Here is a 23,993-nt window from a genome sequence, read left to right as displayed (position 1 = left end):
TTCGAAAAAGACAGGCCAACAATGCCTAAACTCTTTATTTTACCAACCAGTATTTCTGATTCTCTTCCTGATGCTGGGTTTAAAAACCTTAGGAGTCTACAAATACAGCACTCAGACTTTCTACATCCAGGGAACAGGGCCCAGAGGCAGAAGAGGTCAGGCCCCAGGTCATTTTCAGGTAGGAAAAGTAGTAAAGATTTCTCTTTAACAGTTAATGCCAGATTTTTAACTTAACTGAGATGCCCTATTTAAGCTCTCCATCATCCCCAAACTTTTCCCTATGGCATCTATCACAGAAATACACTCCTCTCTCATATATACAATACCACTGGGGAGAGGGAAGGGAGTGGGCTTTACACAGGTACCAGCCAAACTTCATATTCAGCCAGAAAATGGATTTCTGATGCAGTTTAGTGGCAAAGACCTGTATAAAACTGTGGCATGTCCTGCCTCTTTCTCAAAGTGAGGTGGGCTGAATTTTTGTGATTGGAAGCATTTCCCATGGTAATGGTGACTTAACCGCTATAAAAAAATAAAATTGATCCTTATGAGTAGTATAAGAGCTTGTTCCAAGAATCCAGGGACACCCACATCCCACACCCCACCCAGACAGTGCCAATTCCTCATAAACAGTTACATGGGAAGCAAAAAACACTTTTATCAATTTTTTTTGGCGAGAGGGTGGGGCAGTGCTCAGGGAATATGTGGGGTGGATATTTTTATTCCCCTCCCACCAATAACCACAGATCTATACACACACTCAGACACACATACATATCCATTTTCAAGAAAGTTTTTCCTCCCTGTGACTACAGGATCCCAGAATCCAGCCTTTCTTGGGCTAGGAGACAATGCCCATGGCAACTGCACAGATCTAGTGTACCAACGTACTATAGAAGGCTCCTGTGTTGTCTCATAAGCTGAGGAGGCAGGGGCAAAGAAGTGGATACTCATGGGGGACTTGCTTTTTGTCTTACATCCAATCTACTCAGCAACATTCTCAGGTCCAGGGGCTGGGAGAGGTTCTATGGGCACAATATGGTGGATGACCTGATGGTCCCAGCCCACTGTGGTAAGGAGAGAGTGATTGAGCGGGGACCAAGTAGCATCTCTCACAAAGTCTCTGTGGGCTCGGCTTCTAAACCTAGAAAAAAGAAAAAAAAAGTTGAGGCATGGTACAGATAAGAAGAAAAAGCAAACCTAGAAAAGAAAGAGAACCCAGCACATCCAGGGCACATATTTTGTGTGTGTTACACACATTTCACCATCTGTGTAGCAATGTAGCTGTCCACAGGGGATGGCAGCAATTATGTGATCCGGTCTTCTATTTTCACGGAGGAAGAAATGGTGGATAGAGCGAGGGGCCAGCATCAGGCAGCAAACCATGGCAAAGAGGGGAGTACAATTCAGGTTCTTCCTTCTGGTGCCTGTTATCCCATAGCAGGTTGCATTTCACATACATGGCTCTTTATGTGGAAAGGGTAGACTGTCCCCTTGTGGGAGAGGGCTGGAATGCTAGACTTAGAAATTCCACCCATATTCCTCCTCTACCAGGGACACAGCTGGTTGTGAATCAGCCCCAGGAACAGAGTGCTGGTCTCAGTCAACTATCTGCCTGCTTCATCACCCAGGCCCTTCAGATACAGATGGAGAATTCTCTCCAAAGAGACAACACATTTTTCTGAAAAGAAAAAAGATTTGCGTACCTGCTGCTCCCCCTACCTGATTCCCAATCACAGGATTTTACTACATACTTACACCTCGGAAAGGTTTGAGTCCAGCACAGCAAGTGAGCAGTCTTCACTGAGAGAGGCCAGGAAGGGAATACTAGGAGAGGGAGACAGCACTGTCAAAGGTAAAGCCCATGGATCCCAAGACATCATCTTGACTGGCCCAGCCTCACCCCCGCTATACACTGACCCAGAGAAGGCGGCCTGACCCCCACTTTTGGCTAAGCCTGGCTACCACTCAAGTCTACGTTACAAGTTCCAAGGTAAGATGAAGGAAATGAAGCAAAGCCAGGTGGACAATCATCCTGGCAATGAACTATCCCATCTGGTCTCTCTACAGCTTCAGCAGTAACCCAGAAACACAGGCTCTTCCAACCTCACAGCCCTAGAAGCCCACACTATTAATCATTTTGGGTGTTGAGCAGGAATGGGAACAGATTTCAGCCATTTTCAGAGACTGTACAACCTGAAAAAGGATTAGGGTCTTAAGAGGTCTTTGATTCTGAAACCTTAGCTAGAGCTATCTGATTTAAGAAAATACCTAATCAGCTTTACTTTATTTTACTTTACTTTACCAACATACACATCCCCCCTTGCTGTTCCCATTCATATCCGCCAGGCCCCTGATGACAAAAAATAGTACCTGTGTGGGGAGAACACCAGCCCAGTAACACACTGGGAGTGTACAGCTGAACTGAGGACACAGCTTGCACTCTTCGTGTCCACAAGGGAGATAGTCCCATTCTCATCACCTACAGAAAAAAGAAGGAGCTGTCATAGTGGTAAAAAGCATGGGTTTTGGTATTAGCTAGACCTGGATTCGAATCCTTCTTCCTCAAGAGTGGACAAATTAACCACTCTGAGCATCAGTTTCCTCTTCTGCAAAGTATGAATAGTAAGTCACTGGATGGTTATATAAATCAAATTAATGCATGAAGTAGTTATTATTTTAACCACAAACTATGTCACCATATGCATGGTCTCATCACCATGATAGCTCCACACCTACCCACAGTAGAACAGAATTCCCTATACAGCAATCCACTTGCTTTGTGGCTCAGTGACTTTTAGCCACACTCAGAATACAGGAGCTATAATAATGAATCAGGAATCAAATCCACTGGGGAAAAAAACATCATGTTCTTTAAAGCTAAATTAAAACTACTTTGGGATCACCCCACCTCTCCAGCCCTCCATTAACATAATTCATGAAGTTAGCTCTTTCTCTCTTATGATCCCCCTTCCTGGAATCAATATGAAGTCTGACACGCTGTCTTACCAAAGACAAAGACTTCACTTTGCTGAGGATGCCAAGCCAGTGAAGTAGGAAGGTAGCCAGAGGCATTGCAGCCTGCAAAGGAGAAAAGAGAGGTCTGGAACAAAACTCAGAGCCCAGAAGCAGCAGCTTCTCAAACAAGGTCACTCTAAATCCCAGAAGCACCTTTACTTGGTTTCCCAAACCCTGCTAAGGCAGTAATGTCCTCATCCTTGAGCCTCATAGCCTACATTTATGCACTGGCCTACTGCCCTTTCGGGACAGGCAAATCTCAAGAACAAGGCATGAAGATAACAATTTCGGCCCCTTTGTCCACCCATCTAACAAAGTAAATCTCCCACCTGGGAACTGGCCCTTTTATCGCACAGAATGGAGTTAGCAGAGCTTCACTGGGAAAGAAGGAGATTATGTCACTTATGTCACAGTGACCAGACTGGGCATCTGGCAACTTCGATTTGACTCTGGCCAAAGAAAGCCTCTTCCAGGTGGGTTCTTAGTACCACTCTCACTATTGGCTTTCACACTCACCCATCTGTGATGCTGGCTTAGGACAGCGGGTATCCCAGAGTAAAATTCTATTGTCCTAGAAGGAAGAAGAACAGAAAAAGGCTTCACAATCCAAAGAAGCAGCTAATAGCCAGGAGATCTCTACACTGGAAACCTTGGCTTACAGAGCGCTGGAATGTGGTTAGGGAAGGAGAGGAGGTTGTATCTCACCTCACTGCATGAAAGAAACATAGAGTCCTTGTGAGGAGAGGCAGCAACACAGGTGATCTGGCCAGCATGAGCTGTAAAGGAGAGAGGAGAAATATGACAGCGAAAAAGCTGAGGCATTATAAGAAGCCCAGGTACAATCAAGGGGCAGGGAGGTGTGAGAAACACACCTGTTCTCATAATACAATTTAACAAATTTTGTTAGAGATTATGGATTAGGCAAAACCTATGAGGAATAGTTTAAAATCCAAAAAGGCTTGTGAGAAAATGAATTAGTAAAGACAATGAAGGAGAAATACTGGAGGAATTTACAGTTAAAACATCCTGGATGTAGGGGCTAAATATTAATAATTCTAGAATAGCAGTTTTCACACTGGAATACACATGCCTCCAAGCAATATACATAAACTTTTGAGGGAGTTCTGGGCACTGACAGTTTTAAAGGAATCAATTTTTCCAATGTTTTCTTTCCAAAAATTGAATTGCCTCTATTTTCACAATCACTGTGTCCCATTTTATAGAAGGAACACATACCTCGTACCCATCCCAAATCTTTCCATGGTACAATGCTCAGAGGTATAAAAATACATGTAAGGCTTCCAAACTAAGGGACAAAAGCAGCTTTTCCCTAAGAGCCAAAGAGCAAAAGAAAGACATCCCCTTCAGTCACACCATAAACACAACTGTGGTTCTGTGACTTACGTTTGTTTCTGTCTAATAAGAACTAAAAACTATGACAGACGGTTGTCATAAGTATATATCTAACAAGTTATCTGAATTTAAAAATGAAGTCAGACTTTTTCTGACAGAAAATTTAGTCTAACTTGGCCAACTGGCTTAACAATGCAGATAGGTTTTTGCCAGTTAGGCTATTTGGTACACATTTTACATAAATTAAATAGGCTTATTCTACAAATTCAAAATTTTGACAAACATGTGCTTGAAGTAAGTGTATAATAAATGACATGCCAGAAATAATCTTTTTTGTAACTACTTAAATTTTGAAAATCACTGCTACGTATGAATTAGAGGCTGCGGAAACCACCTTCTCTAAAGTTATTTAACCAGACTTTCCAAGGTAGTCTGAATATGGGCCTACCCTGAGGCAGAAGGATGGGATTAAACCACCTTCCCTAGTTCTTTCTTAGCCCTAGAATCCATAGAAAGCCAACAGGATAACAAGTCAGAAAAGGAATTAATTGCTCACTTAAAAAAATCAAATCTCTGGGACAAGCACCACGTTGGTATACAAAAGATGAAGAACACATGGTTCCTCTACCCTCAGAGGATTTGGAATTCAGTGAAGGGAATCATACACAAACACAAAGAACTAATGGGAAAGGCTGAATGGGGGCAGTGCTGAAAAAGAGTAGCATTAACCAGGAAAGCACATCATATGTCTGAGAAATAAAAGGCAAGAGAAGTATAATATAGCTAAATTTCATAGCCACACACACATTAAGGCTCTAGAAATTATCTTCACAAAGAATGGCTCCTAAAATAAAGTCAACTGCTAGTGCTGTTAGTGAAAGTAAGCAGAAAGAAGAACATTAAAGAGATGGTTCTCGCCAGAAAAATAGATATTTTATGGAGGTTAATATTCAAAAGTTCAAGATTTGCAAGTCTCATAGTTTATCCCTCGAGAATGTGAAGGATCCACTGTGACTAGGTTAAGTCAGTGTGGTATGCTTGAACAAGGAATAACAGTAACAAAGCTTAAATGCTGTAACAAGAAAATGGGATTTTAATGCAGAGGCCACAAGAAACCAATGAAAGATCAAAAGAGCCAAAGATTATAGGTGGAGAGATGAGTGCCACTGTCTGCGTGAGGTAAAGCCTGAAAGTGAATGAGTGGCTAGAAATAGACAGGAAGGTGAGTTACCAAGTAAGTGGAAAAAGACTCAAAAGAACTTGGTGAAGAACTGCCAGTGGGGAAACAGGAGGAATGAAAAAAAGGACTGAGAGTTTGAGCCCTTTGTAGCTACGAAGGTGGTGAGACCATCAACAGAAATAGGGAAATTGAGAAAAGGATAAGGGATGGATATTGGAGCGTGCCTATAGTTTTAGAAGAAAACTATCAGACAGGAGAACATGGAACTGCTGATCCTAAGGTCCAAGCAAAGTCCAAAGAGCCCAAAGAGGAAAATAAAAATAAAACAACTAAGGCCAGGATTGAAAAGAAAGTAATACTCACCTCGGTATGAATTTAGTACCATCTGCTGAACAAGGTCCCAAACCTTGATGCTAGGAAGCAAAAGGAAAAAGACACTTAATCTTGACCTACGCTATCAATATAAACACGTGTTCAAACAAGAACTTTCTTTAACCAACATGTCCTATGTCTTTGCCTCCTGGACTCCTATTATGGTTCTATTTACAAGGGATTGCAAAATCTCTAAGGAAACCTTATAGACATGCTGTAAGCAGTCACTGGCTTCTTATAATGAGCCCTAAACGTTACTTAGTGAGGTTAACAGGATAGTAAGAACACCTAAAGGAGGCCCAGAGATGGAAGCAATGAGAATAGGGACCCACCAAAGGTCTTTGCTACCACTGACAGCTTGCGTGCCAGAGCTCAGGACACTGACTGTAGACACTATGTCATCATGCTCATACTTGCAGAACTTGCTGACAATAAGGGTCTCATTCTCATCCAGCTCCCACAATTCAACAGCACCTGTTGGGGGTGGAATAGGGTAGGAAGGTGAGAGAAACATAAGCTTGGATTATACCAAGACAGTAATTCACTTCTAGGATTCAAGTAGTCACTGTCACTAAACTAAAAAATTAAGTTATTCCTATAATAGCAAAGTCCACATCATTATAGGTTTTAGCTAACTTTCAAGCCTTTTGGCTTTATGTTGTATTACTGTTTTCCTAATGACAGCACAGACAACTAGGTGGGGAAAGCTTCTAGAAAAAGACAGGGAAAGATGGAACACCCTGTAAAAGCCATTATTCTGCTTTCAGTGAGAGAACACTGGAAAATCAGTTCCCAGGAAATAAGAATGGAGTCTCCACAATTGTCTAAGCAACACACAGTACAGTGATGTTAACCCTGCCCAATCCTTTGGACACTAATAAATATTTCCTGAACTACTTGAATAAATGCCTTGCAGAATCTTTAAAAAAAATGTTGAATAATTGACTGTCTTGCACAGTGACTAGATAAGTATAGAAACCCCCCCCCAAAAGTTATCTTGAATATGTAGTATTCAAACTCAACTGTCAGAGAAGCTCAATCTTTTAAAAAAGTGGGACTTTTAAACTTCCATGCAATGCCTGCCAACTTCTAATTTCTGATTTTTTAAAATGCTAAAGCCTTCATTGCTGAGCCTGACATTCACAACAAAGAAAGCAGAATGAAGACAATTAAGAAGAATATGGGAAGAGACAGGTAGGACAGATTGGCTTCAGCATCATCTTTAAAACCAAGATTACCTTTGGTCTGGGCTGCAGGGTTGGAAGTAGGCTATACAGAAGAAAAATGGTTCCAATCCATTTCTTAATTGTGTTATAGATTTTTCTAGGAAATCCCACCAGACAATTTATAATTTTGGAAAAGATATTTCCCACCTACACAAGAATTTGCATTTGAGGCCAACACTCTCAGTTTCCTCCAAGCACTGAGTATGGGACTTCAAAGATTGAAACCAGCCCCATCCGTCTGTACCCCAAGGCTCCATTCTACCAGGGGGATGAGGGGAAAGTGACTCACCTGAATCGGAAGCCACTAGGATACCTCTGTCCCCTACCCAAGTGAGGTCCGCCACTCCGGCCTCCGTCTGGACTCCAGCGGAGCAGAAGCCTTCGTTGGGGGCGGCACAAGGGTCCTTAAAAAGCCAGAGGGACCCGGCCCAGCAGCGGCCACTCAGGCTGGAGGCCCCAAGCAGAAGCGCCCCATCTACGAGGGTACAAGCTGTCAGCGCGTGAGGGAGTGGAAGGGCTCGTCTCCATGGTGACCGCACAGAACAGCACGCGGGCAGGGTCTGGACATAAGCTCAGGAAGGCGGTGGGCAGAATTGGGGACGGCTCAGCGACCCGAGCCAGGGGTCAGGGTGGCATGCAGGGCGAGGGCAAGCTAGGAGGGTCAGTCCCGAGAAGGGGCGACTCGGGCCAGGGGGAGGGCCTGGGATCTCGGCTCACCGGACCGGTACCGCGAAGCTTCCAACTGCCGTTCCATACAGGCGGGCGCATTAGGGGGAAGGTTCCACTCGCGGACTGCCGGGGGTACTAGGGGGGGCGGGGTTTTCTTCCGCATCTCCACGGTTCCAACTTTCACCTCGATCCAAACTGGACGCCGGCCGGAGATTCAGCTCCAAGAGTATCCCCACGTGGTGTACCTCTGGACCTCCGCCCCTCTCTGGAGGCCACGGCAACTATACGTCTCGCGAGAATCGCTTCTCCGATTCCATACCGCTTTCCCGCGGCCGCCCTCCAGCAACAGGCTCTGTGCCTGTTCTCGCGAGAAACAAAAACCTCCCGACGAAAGTTAAAGGAAAAAAGGGTACGAAGTTCTCTTCTCGCGAGACTTGCGGGCGGCCATCTTGCTCCTGTCCCTGACAGCTTCTCCGGTCGGGGTCACCGGGACGCTAAGACCGCTGCCTGGACTTTCGCTGACCATGCTGTCCCGCGTGGTGCTTTCTGCTGCCGCCACAGCGGGTGAGGGGTGTAGAGCCTGGTCTGCCTGTCAGAGTGATTGGAAAGAAGCGAGTCTGGAGGGTCGTGGAGAGGGGGCATGGCGGAGAAGAAAGGCGCAAGGATACTTGGGCCTGAGTGGGGAGTGATCAGCGCCTTCGGAAGGAAGCGCGGGCTCTTGGGGGACGGGAAAGAGGGGTACATGGCCTAGAGATCGGGCCCCGTGGGGACAAGGAAGGGGCAAAACTAGATTTCACCTTGACTTTGCTGACCTGCGCCTTATGTGTCTGCAGCCCCCTGCCTGAAGAACTCAGCCGTCCTAGGTCCAGGGTAAGTGTGAGGAGTGTAATGCTCCCCTTCGTCCTTGTTTTTATCATCTCATTTCGTTTCTCGGTTTCCTCCTCTTAGCTTTAGACCAGAAATTTACTTTCTTCAGGTAATTTTGGGACGCTTAAAGCCTCATTCAAACACTTGTTCCTGTAACTACCAGGAATGTCGTCGTATCACCTAATGGCAAAGACATTAAGAGGATAAGTAATGTGTTCTACATAAACTAGAAACTGGTTTTGCTGTCTTCTAAGGCTGCCCTTTGACTAGAAGTAGTAGCCACATCCTGAATCAGAGTTAGTAGATTACATAACCAAGAACAAATTTTGTTAAATAAAACAGTGAAGATGTTGTTTTTAGTCTGTCTCCCAGATTCCTACTTTTTACTGCTCTTATGGATGATAAGAGTCAGAAAAATCATTCATTGATTCAGCAAATATTTATCTTGCCACCCACATAACCAAGGGTAAAAAAAAATAATAATAATAAAAAGAGTAAAGCTGAGTACCTCCAGTCATGGAGCTCACAATCTAGGAGGGGAGGCAGCTGTAAAGTAGTGGTTTAGAGTGAGGGCTCTAAAGCTAGAGCAGGGTACACCTGGCTCTTCCACTTACTAGTTGTATGATGTCAATTTCCTCTTCTGCAAAACGGAGAAAATAGTACATTGTGGGTTTTGAGAAATAAGAGATGTAATTCCCATGAAACTCTAAAAACAATGCTTGGTACATAGTGGGCTTAGTAAATGTTAGCAGCTGTTACTATTAAAATTATTTCATAAGACATGTCAGTTTTCTTTGAGATTTCTCTTTTCAGTTCCAAGCTTAGTCCTAAAGCTGGCAAAATTTAATAGCTATCTTATGGATTGAAAAGTGGTTTTAATTTATCTGTAATTAAGTCTTGTGTATGCAATAAAGTTAGTCTATAATTTACTGCTTCCAACTTATCAGAGAAAAAGGACTCCACACAAACATGTAAACAAATTGTAATGCAGATAGTAAGTAAAATAACTATATATACAAGATACAAGGAACATCCTTGATTTTCTTTCACACTCCACATCCAGTACTTCAGCAAGGCTCTTTCTCTAGATTATATGTAGACTTTGACTACTTCTTCCACTGCCACTCCTACTGAGGTACAAACCACCACCAACTTTCACCTAGGCCATTTCAGTAGTCCCTTAATTAGTCTTGCATCTCTATTCTTGTCTCATTACTGCCCATTCTCTCTGTTTGTGAGAATGGGCAGTCTTTCACCTAAAGCCTTCCAGAGCTCGCCATCCCACTTGAAATAAAATCCAAATTTAGCATAACTCAAAAGATCCGACATGAATTAATCCCATCCTACCTCTTGATTCCATCTTGTCCTATTCTCTTTTTAGTTCCTTCTCCAACTATACTGGCCTTGCTGTTCCTTTGAAACTGCCAAGATCCAACTGCGTCAGGATCTTTCTACTTGTCTTCTCTCTTTTCCCCAGGTCGTTGGCTAAAATATCATCTGACCTTCTTAAAAACTCTTTCCCCATTCTGTGCCTTACCTTGTTCCCTTTTTCTTCATAGCGCTTATTGCTGCCTCAAATTATGTATGGATGTACACACTTTCCATACCCCCACTAGAATGTTGAAGGCTGGGGCTTTGTTCACTGCTGTGTTCCCAGTTCCAGACAGAAGTCAAAAGTCAGTAAATGTTTGGTTGATTAAATGAATGAATGAATGTTAGCCCAAGATTGGGGAGGCCTTTATAAAGGATATGATTGAGATGTTTTTAAGGCTGGTTGGGTTTGGCAGTCATTGGTGTGAAGTCATGGTATGAAGGGCATGCCATACAAAAGGGACAGCATAAGGCAAATTTTTGTTTGTTTTTGAAGCTGTTAAGTGTTAATAGTTCTATGTGGCTGGAGGATAGGAAAATGAGGTTATAAAATTTGATAGGTACTGGATCATATATATTAAGTATAATAGTTTGTTTTCTGTAGGGTGGAGAGAGCCTGTTGAAGTTTTCAAGTCAAATTTGCACTTTAGAAACATTGGCAGTAATGGGCGGGGAGTTTAAGGGGTACTTGACAAGAAGCAGAGAGACCAGGTTTTAGATTGTTAAACTATTTTAAGCAAGAGGTGATGAGGGCTTGAACTAGGCTGGTTGCGGAGAGGATTTGTATCAGACTAAAGCTAATCCTCTAATGCTGTGACTTTAAATCAGTGGTTCCCACCTGGGCAATTTCACCCTTCAAGGGATATTTACCACTGTCTGGAGACATTTTTGATTGTCACCACTGTGGGGGCTGTGCTACTAGTTTCTAGTGTATAGGGCCACAAGGACACTGCGAAACACAGAACAGCCTTACACAACATCCAGTCCAAAATGTCAGTAGTACCGAGGTTCAGAAACTTTGATTTAAATGAAGGAATCTCAAGCACAATTCTCAGATTTCAAAACTTGGTGGGGTAGCTAATATATTTGGAGGCAGAAATAATATCCAAAATGGCCCCGTACGGTGGCTCACACCTGTAATCCTAGCACTCTGGGAGGCTGAGGCGGGAAGATCGCTCGAGCTCAGGAGTTTGGGATCAGCCTAAGCAAGAGTGAGACCCCCATCTCTACTAAAAATAGAAAAATTAGCCGCGCATTGTGCTGTGCACCTATAGTCCCAGCTACTTGGGAGGCTGAGGCAGGAGAATCGCTTGAGCCCAGGAGTTTGAGGTTGCTGTGAGCTAGGCTGACCCCATGGCACTCTAGCCCTGGCAACAGAGCGAGACTGTCAAAAGATAAGTAGTGAACCAAAATCAATGAAATAATGTAAACTCTTACTTTGCAAGGGGATAGAGGTGGAGAGAGTGGGGAGGTATAGGGTAGGAAGTGGGACAAAAACAGACTGAGAACTTGAGGGAGACTAACCAGATTAGATTTATTTCATCAGAAGCTTGATGAGACATCAATATGCTCATTGCACGCTAAAAATGCAATCTTAGGCTGCTTTAACATAAGAATAGTCTACAAATGCATTGTTGATAATAGCACAATGGTTCAAGCCCAGTACTGGCAATAGCAAGTTCTCAATAAATATTTGTAGAATGAATAAATTGGTCACACTATATTTATAGTATTATGTTCAGTTCTGTATACCTCATTTTTTTAAAAATAATACCAGAGAGCTCCTTGTGGTGGACAGTCAGGATGGTAAGGGGAATGAGATGTTTAACCCAGATACATGAGCGTTACCATACATAGAAAAGCAAAATTAGAACCAAGGATGTATGTAGCAGCTCAGTTCAAAAATGAACATAATTAGAGCTACCCAATACTGAAAAGGCCTGTTACACATAGTGACTAGCACCCCATCAAAGGAAGTATTCATAAAGGTCAAATTCTTGGCTTCAAGGAGCTTACAACACAGCAGGTATGCAATAGCTACCTACTTACATAGAACTTTACCAGGCATCATGCTAAGCACTTTACATATATATTAACTTAATCCTCACAACAACCCAGGAGGTATTATCTTATATTCCCATTTTACTGAGAGAAATCTGAGTTCACAGAAACTTAAGTTCCTTACTCAAAGTCAAGTGGCAAGTCTAGGATTTGAACCCAAGGAGTCCAGCTGCTGAATCCTTGTTCTTATATACTTCAGTGCTAATAAGAGACATGCAGGGTGCTAGACAGATGATCTATGAGACTTATAGAAAAGATTCCAGTATTAGATAGAAGGTTACATATGACTTTAAGTGTCTGTGATGAAGTCATTGTCATTGTCACCGCTAATTATTGGACCCTAACCTTCCTATTCCAAGTCCAGCTTCTTTCCATTATGTCAGTTAATAGGAAGCTGCCTCAATCCTCAGCCCCATTCATTGTTTTTGCTAATTGTTTACGCATTTGTTCTCTTTAAAGAATAGGTTTTACATTTCTGCAATTGCTACCTATAGGGTATTGCAGGCAACAAGGATCTTTCACACAGGACAGCCAAGTCTTGCCCCTCTACCACCTCTTCCTGAATATGGAGGAAAAGTTCGTTTTGGGCTGATCCCTGAGGAATTCTTCCAGTTTCTTTATCCTAAAACTGGTGTAACAGGTGAGCCTAGTCTTTGATAGTGTGTTTGGATGGTACACTAAAATCAAGTCAGCTATTTTTAAAAGGAAATTGTTGAGGTGATTCCATATAACAGTTGATTTAGTTGCTCCAACCTGTCTTTGGTATAAATTTATTTGGGATTTTAACTTAATCTTGAAGCATTGTCTCTGTTTGTTTGTACACTAGAGTTTTAAATGCCTGCTCTATGCCAGGCATAGTTCTAGGCATACAGTGTTGAACTATGTTAAGTACTTACCATCATGGTTCTGTTGTAGGATAGACAATAAAGAAATGAGTAATTGTATAGTGTACTGTCAGATAATGAAAAGAGCTATGGATGAAAATAAAGCAAGATAAAGCAATAGAAACTATTAAATTGAGTATATATGGACATGAACACAAATTGGACCATTTTTATCAGTTTTTCTCCTTTTAAAACAGCAGAAACTTTCAAAACCATGCTTTTTTTATAATGCAATATGATTTTACTTACATTATTTAATCTTTACAACAGTCCTATGAAGACATTTTTATTACCCAGAAGAACTAGAAAACAAATAATTTGCTGAGATTATATGAATCTCTTTAGTGACTGAGCTAGACTTGAACCTAGATCCCCTGATTAAGTTTAGAATTCTTTCTACTACATATACTGCCTTTCTTGCTGTACGCAAGTATACTGCTATAAACCAAAGATTTTTTTTTTTAACCCTGGAGTAGCATTTTCCTAACTGAAATTGCAAGAAACATTAGTGTCCTCAGGTCTCCGTAAGTGATAAAAATATTACATGTGGTATGCCTTTCTTGCAAATTCACATTTAAAATTTATATGTTAAAGGCAATTTAAAAAGAAAACTGCTGAACCTTTGTATGGGAAACTCTAGGTAAAATATATTTGAGACTGAAACCCTGTTACTTTCATAATACATCCTACCATCTTTTGATACTTGTGATTTTAAAAACACTGTAAAATGCTGCCCTAAAGGCCTGCTCGACCCCTAACATCTTGTGAGTTACAGAGGAAAATCCTAAGGAAATGTAAAAATCATGGTTTTTGTCCTTTCAGAACTCATGGCCTGGTTAAAGAAAAAAAGATAAATTTGAAGTGTTATAATTAGGTGGTACAGGAGTTGAGATTCCTATTATTAAATTCCTCCTTTTACATGTACATATATACATGTATAGTTGTTTTTTGCTTGTTTCTTGTGTCAGGTTGCTAATCAATAAAAATAAGAATGGATAGATTTTACACTGTTTAGTGTTCCCATTCAATAAATAGTATATTTTGCCAAATTGCTTCAGAAAGTAACCTGACCCATCTTTGTAGAATAGTTCTCATTTGTTGAGTTATTGTGCTAGATATTTTACATTTATTATTTCTCAATTTTATCAAACTAAAGAAGGTACTGTTCCCATTTTACAGATGAGGAAACTAAGTTCAGAGATTATTTAGATTGCTCAGTTTCTTATAAGTTGTTGAGTCAAGATACAGGTTTCCTTGAGTTCAGATCTTTGTTCTTTTAGCTCTGCCATACCGCTTCCCAATCCAGTAGCTTGTCTTTGAATCTGAGTATTTAAAATGATTACATAACTTTGCTTTCAGCTAATCAAATGCAGAAGTATCTTTCTATCTTTCCCCTTTTAGGCATAGCATATCATAAAATAACTCTCTCTTCTTCTTTTAGGACCCTATGTGCTTGGAACTGGACTTATCTTGTATTGTCTATCCAAAGAAATATATGTGATTTCCCCAGAGACCTTCACTGCCATATCGACAATAGGGTTACTTGTCTATGGAATTAAAAAATATGGTGCCTCTGTTGGAAAATTTGCTGATAAACTCAATGAGGTAAGAATCATAAATCTTATTTCCCCATTTTAGACTAGAAGAAACATCAAGGCCATCTAGTGATAATTTTTATATGAGTGTTAGAGGAAGAACATAGAAATGAATCTAATTATAATGAGTACAATCGTGTCAATATTAGTTACTAATTTTAGATAATTTTTTTTAAATCTACCAAACCTTTCAGCTTTTCTGTAGTTTTATTCATTCAACAAGATATTGCATAGCTATTATGGGTGATTCTTTTCAAGGATTTGTACATTTCTCCCTATATATGTTTCTTAGTGTTTTCACAAATAGGAAATACAACTTTGAGGAAATATAAAATGAATATGTTTTTATTACCCTAATTGCAGCAAAAAATTGCCCAACTAGAAGAGGTGAAGCAAGCTTCCATCAAACAAATCCAGGATGCGATTGATATGGAGAAGTCACAGCAGGCACTGGTTCAGAAGCGCCATTACCTTTTTGATGTCCAGAGGGTAGGTTTCAGAAGTTTCTAAGGAGAATATTTGTGTGCATTTTTAAAAAAAGAAATTTAGAATCTCTTATGAGGAATGGTTAAATAGATTGAACATATTCTACTTAGAAAAGAGAAGATTTGGGCAGTTACAGCTAGACGTTTAAGAACTGCCAAGTGAAAAAATAATTGGAATTATTCTAAAATTAGGAAGAGTAAAAGTTGTAAAAAAAAAACACATTTTGGATCCACACAAAAGGAAAATAGTCATTAAGTGATAGCTGATTAAAAAATGGCATGTACTAAGAAAGGCTAGAGGCAAAATAAATGCTGTGTATTTCTTACACACTTGCTATAAGAAAATCTTACACTGTACATTCCAAATTCACAAAGCAAATTCAGATAGCAGTAGAGCTTATTACTATGGTCAGAGCATAATTAGAGTCTAAAATACTTAGTTTCCAAAACAATCTTTAGGAACATGTTCAAGTATTTTGTTATTATTGTATTTACTTTGAGTGTCATACTTTATGACTAATATTTTAAAGTGAGATGCTCTTATATTGAAATTTTATATTAAAACACCAGTGAAATGAAAAATGAGATGCTAAGTTAGAGTAAATATCTGAAATATTAAGGATCTGTGCCAGTATTTCTCAGTGTGGTCTCAGTACCACATGCAACATAACTACGTTTGGTGTAGCTTTTTGTTCCCTTTCCAAAACCTGTGGAATCAGAACCTCTATTAGGGGTTATCCAAGAGTCTATATTCTTTTAAACAGGATCACTAAAGACTCTTTTTTTTTTTTTTGAGACAGAGTCTGACTCTGTTGCCCGGGCTAGAGTGCCATGGCGTCAGCTCACAGCAACCTCCAACTTCTGGGCTCAAGGAATCCTGCCTGAGCCACCCAAGTAGCTGAAACTACAGGCATGCGCCACCATGCCTGGCTAATTTTTTCTATATATTTTTAGTTGTCCATATCATTTCTTTCTATTTTTAGTAGAGACGGGGTCTCACTCTTGCTCAGGCTGGTCTCAAACTCCTGAGCTCAAACGATCCTCCTACCTCGGCCTCCCAGAGTGCTCGGATTACAGGTGTGAGCCACCGCGCCCGGCCTAAGACTCTTAAACACATGGATGTTTGAAAATCTCAGAAAATGTTAAAGCCTCTTTCCTTGCGTATTTACGTTACAACTGGAGAGGAGAACACATCCTGCTTCATGCATACTATATATATATATATATATATATATATATATACACACACACACACACACACACATGTGGGTGCACACACATAAATTTTGTCTTTTTTTTTTTTTTAAACCAAATTGGAGATGTTGCTTTTTCATAAGAGTTAAATGATTGTCATTTGGGTTTTTATTTGTAAAATATTTACTTAATAGATACTTATGAGTTCTTCCTGTATGAATACTCTAGCCAAGGCAGGGTACTGAAAATATGACAGAGAACAAAAGAAAGCTTTTTCTTTTATGGAGTCTATTTTCTAGCCACGTGTTGGGAGGACAGAAAATAAATAATTGAGCAGAAGTGAATGACATCAGGTAATAAATGCTAAATAGAACAATAAACTAGTATTAAAGAAAAAGATCGCAGGAGGAGAGATTTATTATTTTTATAGGGCAGTCAGGAAATAACTTCTGTGGATATTTGAGCAAAGACCTAGAAGAACTGATGGTGCAAGATATGTGGGTTTCTGGGGAAATAAGTTCCAGGCAGAGGGAAGAACAATTGCAAGTGCCCTAAACCTGGAGGTTTGTTTGGTGTGGTCAAGGAACACTAAGAAGGCCAACATGGCTGAAGTACAATGGATGAGGGGTGAATAGAAAGACGGGAGGTGGAGGTGGCCAGGGGCTAGAATATGTAAAGTTCATAGGTTTCTGTAAGGATTTTGACTTGTACTCTGAGAGAGAGAGAGAGAAAGCCATTGTGAGCTTTTAAGCAGAGGGGTGATAATCTCACTTACGTTTTGAAGAGTATCTTTGACTGCCTTGTTGCAAATCCCTTCAGTTTTGTATGAATTAGCTTGAGATGCCTGTGGGTAGCCAAGTAGAAATATTTGAGAGCATGGACTTGGTAGCCTTATTGCCTATATGCAGATCTTGGCTTCACAATTTATTAGCTCTGTAACCTTGGGCAAGTTTCTTAACTTCTGCCTCAGTTTCCTCACTGCTAAATGGGTATAATAATACTAATAACTATTCCATGGTGTGGTTATAAGATTTAACTGAATCTAAACACAAGAGTGCTTTGAATATAGTAGGTACTCAACAGTGTTAGCCATTATTTGATCCACCCATAAGTGTTCACCCATAAGTGCAAAGACAAACATACAATGTATGCAGCATTATTAGTAGTAGGAAAAATTGGAAGCAACCTAGTCTATTAATAGAGCTTGATTAATGAATTATGAAAGATCGATATAGTGGAATCCAGTGTAACTTTTAAAATTGAGGTGAGTTTGCATGTAATAATTAAAAGTTATGTATGTGTGTGCATATACCTATATTTATTAACTATTTCTTGGAAGGAATACAATAAATATAGGAAGATAGTGGTGGGGGGGCAGACATAGGCTGAGGGAGACTTATTTTTAAATATATTTTTACTATTAATATATGCTGTTATAATTTTTTACTATGTGTACGTTACCTATTTATGTTAAATAAAAGAATTTCACATAAAATACAAGAGAGTGGTGGGGCATTCTAACTCTAAGTGGGGCACTCAAAGCAAGAAGTATTCCTTCAAGTATGCAAACAATATCCACCATTTCTTAATTTTGCTCCAGAATAACATTGCTATGGCCTTGGAGGTTACTTACCGGGAACGGCTATATAGAGTATATAAGGAGGTAAAGAATCGCCTGGACTATCATATCTCTGTGCAAAATATGATGCATCGAAAGGAACAAGAGCACATGATAAACTGGGTGGAGAAGCATGTGGTGCAGAGCATCTCTGCACAGCAGGTACACAATGTTTTATAGCTTCTGAAGTTGTACTGGTATCTCTGACAAGCATCTGCTGATGTTTTGTTAAGGTAGGAATAATTGGCAAGGAATCTTTATCCTACAAACAGCAGTGTGACCCTGGTTTGTTTTTCTGGGTGATGATAATCTAGAAGATGTTACACAATTGCCATGACAGCGTTCCTCAAAGTTTGGTTACCAAAGGGGCTTTCACCCCATAAAGTCAAAAACACTGATTGTTGAGAACACTGGTTGTAGTAGGCCTGTGTTCAAGTTCCATCATTTGGGTAAAGTTAACCAACATTTAACTTTTCTATAAAATAGAGATTGGTCAAGACTATTTCTAAACCCCTTCCATTTCCCAATTCCATGATTTCCATTCCATTTCCTCTTCTTGAGACATTATTTTTTCTTTCCCTGATATATAGCAGATTTAGGCATTTCTGGTCATTTTCTGGCTAACATATATAGGATTAGAAAAATGGAATCTATCAAAGTTTGGTGGATTCTTATTTTTTTAAATTGTCTTCTACATTAAAGTAATATACATGCTTATTTAAGAAACTCACAAAATAGAAAATATAGAAAAGAGACTAAAAATTCCTTTAATTCTTTCTTAACATTTCTATATTACTAATATTTGTCAGGTTGGTCTTTTTCAAACAGCTGTTAGCTGTACAAGCCAACATCAGTGGCAGATATTATAGGAGTATCTGTTCACAAATTCTGTACAGGTTTCATTTGTAAAAGCTGTGTGCCAGGCTTGGATTTGCTTAAAATAAATTGTATCTGTTCTGCGTTAAATAATTAATTTTACTGCTAAACGTTTCTAGTAGTCTTATAATATTAAGCCAGTAATCACCTTGAGGTTCTGGTCTGGTAGCATGTGTTCTTTCGAATTATGGTGTTTGTACCCTTCCATTTTTTCAGAAGATCTAACCAGATTTCTCTTTCCTTATCACAGGAAAAGGAGACAATTGCCAAGTGCATTGCAGATCTAAAGCTGCTTGCAAAGAAGGCTAAAGCACAGCCAGTTCTGTAAATGTATCTTTCCCAATTGAGACAGTGAGAAACAGTTGACTAAATGGAGACTAGTCTGTGTGACAAAATCTTTCCATATTGCTATCTACTGAAGTTAAAGTTACCTTTCCTAAAAATGAAAAGTTTGAGTTTCATATAGTGAAAGAACTAAATCTATTGGCCAGTCAGATGTTTCTCATCCTTCTTATTCTGCGTTTGGGGTTGTTACATGATCACTTTTGAATAAGAGGTTTGCTTTTGTTAAAATTTGCTGCCTGACTAAAGATTGCCAAATTATAGTTTAAATCTGTAAATAATTCTACCATCTTGCAATAAAGTGACAGTTGAAACAAGGTTTTTTGAGTTGCATAATTTTCTGAAATATTTGAGCATTTTTCATATGGGTATAAATTAAAGATGTCATTTAACTAATGTCATGTTTATGAGACCATTCAGTGGGAAGCCATTTCTAGCTAACTGATAATGGTAGGTTATGGGAAATTTAAGCTTTTTAGTACTCTTAAAATAACTAAAGGAAATATTGTATATCAAATCATATCATTGCCTTTATTATTTTAGCTGTATGCCTGTAGAAAATATGGACTCAGTATGTCATAAAATCACTCTTAAGAATCTAACAGACAACTCTCAAAAACACAGAAAATAACCAGTATTAGCAAGCATGTAGAGAAGCTGAAACTCTTGTGCACTGTTGGTAAAAATAAGAAATGGTACAGCTACCATAGAAAACAGTGTGGCAGTTCCTCAAAAAATTTAAAATAGAAATACCAGGATCCAGCAATTCCACTTCTGGCTATATACTCAAAAGAATTGAAAGCAGGTCTTGAGTTATTTGTATACCATGTTCATAGCAACAGTATTCATGATAGCTAAAACATGGAAAGAGCCCAAGTATCCATCAGTGGATGAATGGATGAGTAAAATGTGGTATATCCATACAATGCAATATTATTACACCTTTAAAAGGAAGGAGATTTTGACACTTGCTACAATATAGATGAACCTTGAGGACATTATGCCAAATGAAATAAGCCAATCACAAAAAAGAAATATATGATTCTCCTTGAGTGAGGTACTTATAGTCAAAATCATAGAGAAACTAGAATGGCAGTTGCCAGCGGGGAGGGAAATGGGAACTATTGTTTAATGGGAGTAGTTTTAGTTTTACAAAATAAATTATGGAGGTGGATAGTGGTGATGGTTGCACATTTTGAAGGTATTTAATACTACTGAAATGTACACTTAAAAATAGTTAAAATGATAAATTTTGTTATGTGTATTTTACCACAATAAATTGAAGAAAAATAATCTAGCAGATAAATCAGAAAATTCATCATAGGTTTGTCTATTTAATTCTATATTTGTACAAGGATTTACTTGTATTCAAATGGACAAATTACATAATAGGAAATATTTAAAAGTATGTATCATATGGATAATTGCTATTTTCATTGAATTCCTAAGATACATAATCATTTGATTCAATATTTACTGATAGCTAACGTACTAATCTAAAATAGAAATCAGATTGACATCTTTGTTGTTACTTCAGGAGACTCTGGGTCAGCAGAGGCAATTCGAATTATTCATTTAACGAAGAATTACACAACCAGTGCAACATACTGCACGGGTCACAGATGAAAGTCCCCACCTCAAAAAGTTGTCTACTAGGAAGATAGTAGGTTATATGATACAGACTTTAGCACAGGGTGCTTTGACAGTATGGCAGGCACCATTTTAGGCAGTCTCACCAGCTTCATCATTTCCATATATACCAGTCAGATCAGGGTGCAATCAGAAGCAGAACTGTTAGAATATGTTTATATATAAGGAATTGGACTTTACACTACTGTGGGAGCTAATCAGGCAGTCTGTAAGACTGTTATCTTTCTTTGATGTTGGAACTTGGAAGTCCACAGGGCAGGCATTTAAGAAAAGAAGATGGACATAAAGTGGAAAACAGTAGGAACAATTGGAAATCACAAGCGCAGACTGAAAGCCATGTCAGTTTTTATTATATGTGACCTTTACAGTGTGGTTGTCCTGTGTACCCCATGTCCTTCATCACAAACACCTGATCCAAAGGTTAGAGAAATAGAATGATCAGGGAAAGGAGGGGAGGTTGAGCTACAAAACAGCTGCTGCTTCACATTCACCCTCCAGATCTTGTTAAAGAATCTCTTGTGGCCCACCCTAACCAGAATATTCAGGGAAGAAAATTCTGGAAAATGTAGTTCAGCCTAATCAAATTGACGCAAACCACTACAATAGCTATCCTATCAATAAATGTTAACCTAAATGAATAATACTTAAAAATTCCACTTCCAGGAAGTCGAAACATCCAATAAAACACAAGAGCAGAAAGGTGACAGGTCAGAAAATTAACGGTGTCTGAGCTGGCATTTGGAAGAGGAAGTTAGCCAAGAGTATCATTGGGAGATTAGAGTCAAAAATGGGGCAGCATTGTGACGATTGTAGGGAAGATGTAGGAGAGCGTGACATTTTAAAAACTTTCAAGAACTTTAAGAGTGAAATATATGTAGAAGTTATATCAGAGTTCTTAAGTACTGTGCTTAGAAGTTCAATTTTGTTCTGAGGAGCAGCCCTCAAAAGGTTTTAAGAAAAGGAATGATGACTAGATTTTTGTTTCAGAAAAATCACTAGCAACAATACAGAGGATGGTTTGGAGAGGCAATGCTAGTTAGGCTGTTGGATCATTCTAGCTAAACGACACTGAAGCCTTTGGCAGTACAGATGGAAAGGAAGGAGCGGAGGAGAAATGGGCAACATAAGTAGGACTTGACTAGGGAGAATGTGGAAGAAGTAAGAATCAAGTTGTCAGCTTTCTTGCTTGAGAGAGTAGAAAAGGGAGGTATACCACTATTGTTAGATTTGTAATACAGGAGGAACTGTTTCTGGAAATAATAGGGCTAAGTATAGAGCCATCAAAGACTATCAATGTTTGAAGAATAGCAGAGAAAAGGGGAAGATGGCAGAGGAGAGAATGGCCAGTCATTGGAGGAAAACCAGGAGATAGTGTCCTAAAATTGAGAGTGTAGAGTTTTGTGTAGAAAGAGTCAACAGTAACCAATTTTTCAGGGAAATTAAGAGAAGGACTGAAAGTGCCAGTTAGAGTTAATAGCTTGGAGGTCTTTGATGCCCTCAGAGTAGTAATTTTGGTTAAATGATAGGGACAGAAGAGAGATTAATAGACTTAATGTAGAATAATTTTCAGAACATTACTCACCTCAGTAGCTAGAGGGAGCCAAAGGTCAGCTCACAGGAATGTTTTAAGATGAGAAAGACTTGAAAGAAGAAAAAGTCATGCCAAGGTTATGGAGTGGTAGTAAAAAGCAAAAAAAAAAAAAAAAAAAGTCAATAGAAGAAAGAAGAGGATGAAAAAGATAACAGCAAAGGGTGACAGACATAATAAAATCCCTAAGTGGGAGAATGATATTCAGATGACGGAGGAATTAGCATTCAACAGAAGAGAAACTTCTGAACGTTGAGGATGGGTCGTGAAAGAATGAACACTTTCAATGGGGGAACAGGAAGCTCATTCAACAATCACTTATAAAAAACATACCATGGGTCAGGCACTGCTAGAAACTAGGGTAAGACAATAGTATGTATAGCTTAGAGTCTAGCAATCTAGACACTGAATAATGTGTTAAAACTGTGGGGTGACAGGGACACTTAATCTGGTATAGGAGATCATGAAAGACCTTCTGGAACAAATTATACTTAAATTGATATCTTAAGGATAGAGAGTTCATCAAACAGAAAACAGCTTGGCCAAAGCCGCTGAGGTAGGAAAGAGGATGGCACTTTGGAAAACAATCCTAGAGATAATGGAGAAGTGGATCATCCAGATTATACCATATTAGAGAATTTTATGTTCTTTAAAAGACTGAAAAGCCATTTAAAAAAAAAAAAAAGACTTCAACCAGAGGAAATTGTGGACAATATATCAAAACAGTGGTCAGCAAACTTTTTCTCTATAGGACCAGACAGTAATAGTCCAGACTCTAAAGGCCACATACAGTCTCTGCTGCATCATCGTCTTTATGTTTTGTTGTGTTTTCTTTTTACAACTCTTTGACCCCTGGAAGACAGTAGAAGCCAATAAGGGCAGGTAGTGGGAACATTCAGCAGAGGATATCAAAGTAGTCTGCTAGGGAGGAGCTGACTGATGGTGGCTTGGGAGAGAATGGCCATAGTGAGAGAGAGGAGACTAGATGTAAGATTTTAGACTTTGAATTGACAAGGCTTGCTTTTTTGTATGTTACTGTTTTTTGTTTGGTTTTGGTTTTATTGGTGTTTTTTTTTTTTTTTCTTTTTTTGAGACAGAGTCTTGCTCTGTTGCCCGGGCTAGAGTGCCGTGGCATCAGCTTAGCTCACAGCAACTTCAAACCCCTGGGCTTAAGCAATCCTTCTGCCTCAGCCTCCCAAGTAGCTGGGACTACAGGCATGCACCACCATGACTGGCTAATTTTTTCTATATAATTTTAGTTGTCCAGATAATTTCTTTCTATTTTTAGTAGAGACGGGGTCTCGCTCTTGCTCAGGCTGGTCTCGAACTCCTGACCTCGAGCGATCCTCCCACCTCGGCCTCCCAGAGTGCTAGGATTACAGGCGTGAGCCACCACGCCTGGCCAAGGCTTGCTTTTTTTAGATGGGGGTTGGGGGAGCTGCGGGGATTGAGATTGAGGAAAGTATGTAAATTATCTCCCAGGTTTCTGGCTTGCATGGCACTGTCAGTTAAGATACAGACTAGATGAGAAGAAGCAGGTTTCAAGGGAGAACTGCATTCGGTTTTATTATTGAATATCAGTTGACAATTAGATGACTGTATGGCAACATGTAGGAAATTATGGCTAGAAACATAAATTAGGGC

General features: G+C 39.6%; 2 protein-coding genes across 5 annotated transcripts; one reads left to right on the top strand and one right to left on the bottom strand.

Annotated features, from left to right (window-relative positions):
• Nucleotides 1–345: 345 nt before the first annotated feature.
• WDR77 (WD repeat domain 77) lies at nt 346–8,144 on the bottom strand. Of its 4 annotated transcripts, XM_069480839.1 has the most exons (11): nt 7,867–8,144; nt 7,439–7,624; nt 6,256–6,397; nt 5,915–5,964; nt 3,724–3,794; nt 3,535–3,589; nt 3,010–3,081; nt 2,374–2,482; nt 2,048–2,055; nt 1,759–1,846; nt 346–1,144 (listed from the first exon to the last, which is right to left on the bottom strand). In XM_069480839.1, the coding sequence occupies exons 1-11, from the start codon at nt 7,979–7,981 to the stop codon at nt 985–987; spliced, it is 1,056 nt and encodes a 351-aa protein (XP_069336940.1). In that variant the 5' UTR covers nt 7,982–8,144; the 3' UTR covers nt 346–984. The 4 variants fall into 4 exon arrangements, with proteins under 4 accessions (XP_069336940.1, XP_069336939.1, XP_069336941.1 ...); XM_069480838.1 differs by lacking the exon at nt 2,048–2,055 and having other exon boundaries at nt 1,759–1,827; XM_069480840.1 differs by lacking the exon at nt 2,048–2,055 and having other exon boundaries at nt 346–1,138; nt 1,759–1,827.
• Nucleotides 8,145–8,265: 121 nt separating this feature from the next.
• On the top strand, nt 8,266–19,428 carry ATP5PB (ATP synthase peripheral stalk-membrane subunit b). The gene is made up of 7 exons (XM_069478979.1): nt 8,266–8,382; nt 8,652–8,688; nt 12,612–12,757; nt 14,443–14,606; nt 14,960–15,085; nt 17,876–18,055; nt 19,020–19,428. Exons 1-7 carry the CDS (start codon nt 8,343–8,345, stop codon nt 19,095–19,097), a joined length of 771 nt encoding a protein of 256 aa, XP_069335080.1. The 5' UTR covers nt 8,266–8,342; the 3' UTR covers nt 19,098–19,428.
• Nucleotides 19,429–23,993: the final 4,565 nt, after the last annotated feature.

Source organism: Eulemur rufifrons, chromosome 8 (assembly GCF_041146395.1).
Source record: "Eulemur rufifrons isolate Redbay chromosome 8, OSU_ERuf_1, whole genome shotgun sequence".
Lineage (NCBI taxonomy): Eukaryota > Metazoa > Chordata > Mammalia > Primates > Lemuridae > Eulemur > Eulemur rufifrons.
Note: the sequence above shows the minus strand (reverse complement) of the source record. Positions and strands in the feature narration are given on the sequence as shown.

What these genes read in the sequence shown, in the direction of transcription:
- WDR77 (XM_069480839.1), bottom strand. Translation starts at nt 7,981, where the DNA reads ATGCGGAAGAAAACCCCGCCCCCCCTAGTACCCCCGGCAGTCCGCGAG. An exon ending in AGTGGTAGCAAAGACCTTTG is followed by an intron (nt 5,965 to 6,255) that starts GTGGGTCCCTAT and finishes TTTGCTTCCTAG; the next exon opens with CATCAAGGTTTGGGACCTTG. An exon ending in TAAGCCAGCATCACAGATGG is followed by an intron (nt 3,082 to 3,534) that starts GTGAGTGTGAAA and finishes TCTCCTTTGCAG; the next exon opens with GCTGCAATGCCTCTGGCTAC.
- ATP5PB (XM_069478979.1), top strand. Translation starts at nt 8,343, where the DNA reads ATGCTGTCCCGCGTGGTGCTTTCTGCTGCCGCCACAGCGG. An exon ending in TCAGCCGTCCTAGGTCCAGG is followed by an intron (nt 8,689 to 12,611) that starts GTAAGTGTGAGG and finishes TGCTACCTATAG; the next exon opens with GGTATTGCAGGCAACAAGGA. An exon ending in AGAGCATCTCTGCACAGCAG is followed by an intron (nt 18,056 to 19,019) that starts GTACACAATGTT and finishes TCCTTATCACAG; the next exon opens with GAAAAGGAGACAATTGCCAA.